The sequence below is a fragment of the Oryctolagus cuniculus genome, chromosome 3, assembly GCF_964237555.1.
Source record: "Oryctolagus cuniculus chromosome 3, mOryCun1.1, whole genome shotgun sequence".
Taxonomy (NCBI): domain Eukaryota; kingdom Metazoa; phylum Chordata; class Mammalia; order Lagomorpha; family Leporidae; genus Oryctolagus; species Oryctolagus cuniculus.
In genome coordinates, this window is record NC_091434.1 from 141,057,794 (window position 1) to 141,065,105 (window position 7,312).

Consider the following 7,312-nt stretch of genomic DNA (forward strand, 5'->3'; position numbering starts at 1 on the left):
ATTACATTTCTATGAAATCATTCCAGTCACTTGTTTCTCCATCCAAGAGTCTTGGAATGTCTTGCTCCTTGTTTCTGCTCTGTATTTTGGCTAAAACAATGCTTGGAAATGAAATTGACACACAGACATGACTTTTCACCTGTGAGATGGGCAAAAAATCAAAAATCTTGACAACGTGCTGTGCGTGTGTGCGTGCAGTGGAAGGACAGATTGCCCTGGGCATTACTGGTGAGAGGGCAAAATGGAGCACCCCCTGATGCTGGCCGACAGCATTGCCTTTCCAAATTCCATATGGCTTTACCTTTGAAGGAAGCAACGCCACGATATATTGTACACATTCAGAAGGACACGCGTGTGTGGTTGATCATCACGGCATTGGTGTCAAAACCAGAGAGGGACCAGTTAAATAAGACGGGGTGCATCCATCCATAGAGTAGAAATCCGTGCAATGGATGAAAAAAAAATTAAGTAAAAGAATTACAGAATAATCTATGAGGGGAGTTCAAAGGGTTCATAGAAAATTGAATTAAAAACTGAAATTTATTTTGATGCAAAACATGTTTTGAAATCCAAGCGTAATTTTTTCGTAATACATAATTTCCCTGAACCTTTATGAAAACCCCTCAGCGATCTCTGTTGGGTAAGAAAATGGAGAAAAGAGTATCTATTTATATGTACTTATATGGGCGTAGAGGAATTCTGGACGAATACATAAGAGATCACTAGCAGTTGCTTCCTCCTACGGGGGGGGGGGGGGGGGGGGAGGGGGGTGTGGTGTGTTGGAGAGGTCATTAGAGCCAGCCTTCTGCACAGCATTTGCATAATTCAACTCGGTGAGGGTGCTCCCCAGGGTGCGGACTCACTTTCCTGTCCTTCCTGTTGCAGCCCAGGTTGTGAATGACCTCACCCGAAACAGATTCTTTGAGAACCCTGCCTTGAAGGAGCTGCTGTTCTACAGCATTCACGACGCGGTGTTGGGCAGCCAGGTCCGAGAGGCGATGGCCGAGCAGGAAGCCCTGGCGGCCCCTGCCCAGGAGGACATGGAGCCCAACGCCACTCCCACCACTCCGGAGGCGTAGACGAGGACCCGAGCCTGGGACGGGCTTAGGGGCCTCTCGTGAAATTCCCGAGTTGCACTTTTTAAATGCTAGACACTAGGCTTTTTCCTAGGCGTGAATAACCGTAGGCAGGGCTTGATTTGGAGGGTGAATGACGCATACATGGCAAGATGTATCTGCCTTGTGCTCTTTTCATTGAATATTTCCCAGACAAGTAGGACTCCTGCCTGCATGGATTGTGCAGTGACATCTCTGTTACTTTTTTAGTGTTCTCTTTGCAAACCAAGCACTTAAAAATGCATTTGCTTTAAGACCCAGGTAGGGTAAGCTGACACAGATGGCGGGGGGCTCCTTGCTCTAGTAGCCTCATTGGTCTATAGACTGTAATCCGTTTTCTGACAGAAGAGGGAAACCCACTACTTTCTAGAAGCTATTGTTTTAGAATAACTTTTCTTTATTACAGAAACAATAGAAGTTTATTGTGGATATTTTGAAAAAATAGACAAGCAAAAATAAAAAAAGAATTTTGTTCCCACCACTCAGAGATTCACCACTGTTAACACTTTAACCCATTGTGTCCCATTGTCCTATATATGTGATACCCAGAAAGACTTAAATTGAGCAGCAAACACACCACTTATGCTAACTGTGAAGTAAATATTATACTGCATCATTGAATTCAAAAGTTGGGACTTAATGTGTTAATGCACATCTTTCCAGATCTTTTTCTGTGCATGAATATTTACATGTTTAACCAATATAAGATCATGTCTACATAGCAGTTTAGAACCCAGTCAATAATCTCCATTTTTTTTTATTTCAGAACATACTTGCCTCAGATAGTATTCAGATTTCCCCTGTTATCCCCAAAATTGCAGTTGGCTTGTCCAAGCTGCTATTCATTCTGACCTTACACTGCAACTAGTCATTTCTTTTCTTTTTTTTTTTTTTTTTTTTGGACAGGCAGAGTGGACAGTGAGAGAGAGACAGAAAGAAAGGTCTTCCTTTGCCGTTGGTTCACCCTCCAATGGCCGCCGTGGCCAGCGCACTGCAGCCGGTGCACCACGCTGATCCGAAGGCAGGAGCCAGGTACTTCTCCTGGTCTCCCATGGGGTGCAGGGCCCAAGCACTTGGGCCATCCTCCACTGCACTCCTGGGCCATAGCAGAGAGCTGGCCTGGAAGAGGGGCAACTGGGACAGAATCCAGCGCCCCGACCGGGACTAGAACCCGGTGTGCCGGCGCCGCAAGGCGGAGGATTAGCCTGTTGAGCCACGGCGCTGGCCCTCTAGTCATTTCTTTTAAGTCCCTTAAGTCTAGTGTAATCTAGTGCAGTTCCTTTTTTTTTTCTCCATGACATTGGCTTGTTAAAGAGACTGGAGAAGTTGTCCTGATGTCTCATCTTGTGAACACGTTTGCTTTCTCATGGTGGTGTTAGCACTTATTCCTTTATTCCCTGAACCATCTGAGACCTGCAGACGGTATCTAAAGGCTCCATGGGTTTGAGTTAGACATTTTGTGCTAAACTCTTAGAAGTCTCCTATTATATCACATCAGAAAGTATGCTGTGTCTAGTTGGCCTACCATTAACAGTGCTAAGCTAGACCAGGGTCAGCATGAGTCTGAATGCCCAATTAGGTTTTCTCCTAGTTATCCACATAGTGTTGCTTTGTCATTGAATGGAAGTACAGTTTTCCACTAACCATTCACCCATGAGTATTAGCATCAAATGATCATCCATGGCTAAATCAGTGATTTTATTAAGGTTTGTGATTTCTTTTTCCTAAATCTCTTGTTTCTTCTTCTTTTGTTGTTCCATATAAACAATAGCCTTCCCTCTTCAACTTGACCTATTTTGGTTATCCTTAAAGGTTCTTTTAAAAAAAATCTTTATTTATTAAAGTCAAGGTTACAGACAGAGAGGCATAGAGATCAGTCTTCCATTTGCTGATTCACTTCTCAGATGGCCACAGCAGCCAGGGCTGGGCCAGGCTAAAGCCAGGAGCTTCTTCCAGGTCACCCACGTGGGTGCAGGAGCCGAAGGAATTGGCTACCCTCAGCTGCTTTCCCAGGCCATTAGCAGGCAGCTGGATTGGAAATGGAGCAGCCCAATTCAAATTGGTGCCCATATGAGATGGAAGCATCGCAGGTGGTGGCTTCACCAACTGTCCCATAGTGCCAGCCCCTAAAGGTGGATCTTCCTAGGGAGGTTGAGTACTTGGTTGCTTCCATTTAATTTTCAGCTTCAAAATAGGAATTGATTTAATAAGAGAGTGACAAATTAGTTTTAAAGATTTCTTCTTTGGTATAATTGTAATTTTGTGAATTTGTTTAATTTTAATGTGTTTCAGTCCTTTATGTTCTTCTTGATGCTCAAATTGCCATGACTGTGGCCTGTAGGAGTCTCTCAAGTTTTTGTTGTGGTTGCTAAATACTGTATTTTTAAGAAAGTGAGCCCCCAGGTCTAACTTGGTATCCTCCTTAGAAGTCCGCAACAGCTAATTCTTCATCACTCAATTTTTAGCATATGGAGAATAGCTGATTCATTCTTCAGAAACATGGACTATTCAAAGATGGGGACAAGAGGATCTTTAACCCAATTTGTCACCAATAGTTCTTGTTCTTGTGGTTCTTTCTGCTGTCTACCAGAGTTCATTGTAAATCAAAACACAGGTAGTAGCCAACCTGTTCAAAGCCGGCTCTGCTAAGAGTTCCTGCTGATGGTGAGTGTGTCTTTAAGTTTTCTCATGGACTCCTTTTCATTTTCATGAAGACACTGCCAGAACAAAAAGGATCTGGCGGTCCCAGCCGAATTATGCTAGCACGGCCTACTTGCAACCGAACCCCATGGTTTGGTTTAACTCCTATCAGGTTTCTCGGTGACTTTACTCATCTAATTTGAAGTAGATCCCTTCTTTCTAGTCAGTAGTCTATCTAGATCTAGAGTAAAGTTAGACTTGCACCCAGGTAGTTCCCTTGCTGTGATCACACACAAGATCAGATACATTTGCGTCCTGATACAGACTGCCTTCTGAAACAGCATGTAGTTTGTAGAACTTCTGCTTATACTAGAAACTTTGGTAAAAGGACCCGTATCATTTCAACCATTTAAATAGAATTTAAGGATTTTAAACAATGTTATAAAATACTTCATTGCGTATTCTTCAACAAATGCTTTCCACGTGGTAGATGTTCAGTACTAGTGGTTGTTAGATTGAAGGTAGCACACAAAAAGCACACATGTATTTAATTTTTACTATTTTTAACTTGCTTTCATTAGAATCCATCATGTACATAAAAAGCACTTAAGTCTTAAGGCAAAAAACGTAATTCTTGTTTTAGCATGCATCTGAGAATTTGAGTGCATTTCAAAAAATATTTCATCCATATGTAAATATGCCAGAATGTTTTAATTTCCAATTATTTCATACAGTGGAACATTGCCTGACCTTGTCTTTGTCTCCTTTTCAAGGAATTCATGTATTAAGCCCAGCTTGTTCTTTTTGGGCTGTAGTAGCTGCCAGTCCATGCCTTTCAGCCCTGACTCGAGTTCAGGTTCATATTACCGTATCAAAATGGGTATATTCCACAATGATGACACAGGGACTGGAGTCTTTCCTTATGGCAACATGGGAAAGCCTGGTTTTCAGGAAGTCCCATAAAGAGAAGCCCTTTGTCTTTCTCAAATCCTCTGCAATGTAACAGTGGGTAATGTCTGCTTCATGGATGGATCAAATATATTCGAAAGACCATTGTGAACCAGCACCTGGGAGACTCCAAACATCCACGCATGGACTCTGTATAAGGTACAGTGGCTGATGGTGGGGTCCCAATCGCCAGTCTCCTCTGCAGTGAGACCCCAAGAAACAGTGAAGAGTGTGGATCTTCTCTAGCCCTGGGAGCAGCTCATTTTGTAGTCTTCATTTAACATGGAAAATAGCTTCTTCGTGTGATTTGTTCCTGTATACTTATTGTTAAGCAGAAAAGAGGTGCCTACCTCCAAGTGTACATTTTGAGAAAATGACTGCCCTCTTGTGAATGGAGGGAGGGTAGCAAACCCAGAGAATCTGCCTGGAGTGCATGGGTGTGTTTTTCTGTGTGGTTGGGGTGAGGGTGGGGGGTGGGGGCGTGCCCTTGTGTAGGGGTGAGGGAGAAAGAGGGAGGGAAGGGTATATGGTGGGGAAGGCTATGATCAATTACGTCTGCCCACTTAAATTTAAATTCTGAAGTCAAACAAAACTTCCTTGTGAGTCTGTATGCTTTAGTGAGCCAAAAATGTTGGGCCTTTTAAGGGCACCTTTCAGGAAAATTCAGTAGGTTGGTTCTTGATAGGCAAATTTTATCAACTCACAAACTAACAACTGATAAAGTTATTAACCAACCCTCTGAACATACAGCCAACCAAAATGCATGCAATGAGTGGTTTAATCAAAAGCTAGCACAGCACCAGTAATATACCTGCTTATTGACTTGGATTTAATCAAGTCTGAACAGCTTGTAAGTTCAGCTTGTCTTTGAGAAAGTCTTACCAGGCTTTTCACTGAATTGGAACATAGTATAGTTGTGTTAACACATGAACCTCAGAAGCATGGTGGAAATGTTTTATAAACTTATTCCCATCATTTGTGAAAGAGAAATGTCTTTAAAGGCACCCTACAACACGCTTTGCTACAGCCATAGACCCTTCGCCTATCAGCATCCTGATACAATGTACACGTTATGTATATCTATAAACATGTAATCAGATGTTCCTTGATTTATGGTGGGATTACATCCCAGTAAACACTCTGTAAACTTATTCTAAGTCTACCACACAGCATAGCTCGCGACACAGCACACTGTGGTCTCTGCTGTGTCCCCTCGTGATCACAGGACTGACTGGGAACTGCTACTCACTGCTGAGCACAGCATCATGAGAGGATCATACTGCATGTCATTAACCCAGGGAAAGACTGAAATCCAAAGTGCGGTTTCTACCGAATGTGTACTGCTTTGGCACCACAAGCTGAAAAAACTCTCAAGTCAAACTGTCATTACGCTGGGGACCATCTATAAATGAAGGCATGTATGTAGTTTAGTTGAGGGAGTTAGCAATAACTCTTTATAAGTAGGGTGCAACTGTGCTAATCTAGGTACTGCTGATGCTGTCTGCATACATATATGTAAGCAGAAACATGTTTGATGTGTAGCCAGTTGGATTTTTCATGATGTACCCAACTGCAATGTCGAGATTATTCATAGGCTGTACCATATTAGGCCTGAGTGAACTCCACATCTCCAGTGTGAGTTGGCTTAAATCAGTGTGTATGAATCAACGGAAAGAGTTCAGAGTGTCTTTTAAATGCTTACGTTTATTTCACCAGAACATCCACAGAAATACATCTCTGGTTTACTTGAGTATATTCTATTGTACACATAATTTGGAAATGGTTTGCTCTACTTCATACCTCAAGAAAGACTAGACCAGTGCTTGAAAAATGATGAAATTTTCTGGTCAAGTTCACAAAAATGAAAAAGGAGTACTGGTTAGATGTAATGAATGAAGAGCTTTACTTTTTCTACTTAAAAACTTTTGTAAATGTGAAATATTTCAATAGAACACAGGATTTTCTATGTTGTCAACTTTCTTTTGTGAATTAAAAATTTAATTCACTGTTTTGCAACTTATTTATGAATATTGAACTTCAATAAAAATATTCATTACTGTGCTTTGGTCTGAGTTTTTTGGGGGCAGGGAGTAGCTGTGGGGATTTGGTAGTGGTTACATAGGAAATAACTGTTAAAGAGATATGCTCAAATTCTAACACAGCCTTTATTTTAAATACTTCACTGTAGACCAGCAGTCTAACATAAAATGAAAACAATCACTTCTCTGTAGGAAGCCTATTCAGGATCATCTAAATGAGATTGTTCTTTCTGCTGTATCTGCACCACTTCACTGTACATTAAAATCAATTCTGGATTAATTTGAAATCAGAAGCAAAGCAAAAGTTACACCAAGTGCTTCTCCATTTTTTTAAAAGGTTTGGCCAAAATTATATTATTCAACTTTGGAGTGGAAGTGGGGAGGGACTGTTATGCATGTACTCATAGACCTAGATGAGCTATTTTAATAAGATTATAGATAATGGAAGTGACAAACAGACTTGAATGCTAGCTCTGCTGCGCTAAGTAAATCAGGTAGGAAAGTGTGCATCCATCCAGATCTGAGGAACTGTGGTCACTGGGCAGGTGGGAGAACACACTGAGATGGAGT

The 7,312-nt window shown here is 41.7% G+C and overlaps 1 protein-coding gene across 2 annotated transcripts in view; it reads left to right on the forward strand.

Moving 5' to 3' along the window:
* Window positions 1-6,988, forward strand: part of SLC26A5 (solute carrier family 26 member 5) — a 62,645-nt gene extending 55,657 nt beyond the window's left edge. The window contains exon 19 of one of the 2 annotated variants that reach the window (XM_051848011.2): window positions 886-6,988. In XM_051848011.2, the coding sequence (XP_051703971.1) occupies window positions 886-1,079 (194 nt within the window). In that variant the 3' untranslated portion in view covers window positions 1,080-6,988. 2 annotated transcript variants of the gene reach the window in all.
* Window positions 6,989-7,312: the final 324 nt, after the last annotated feature.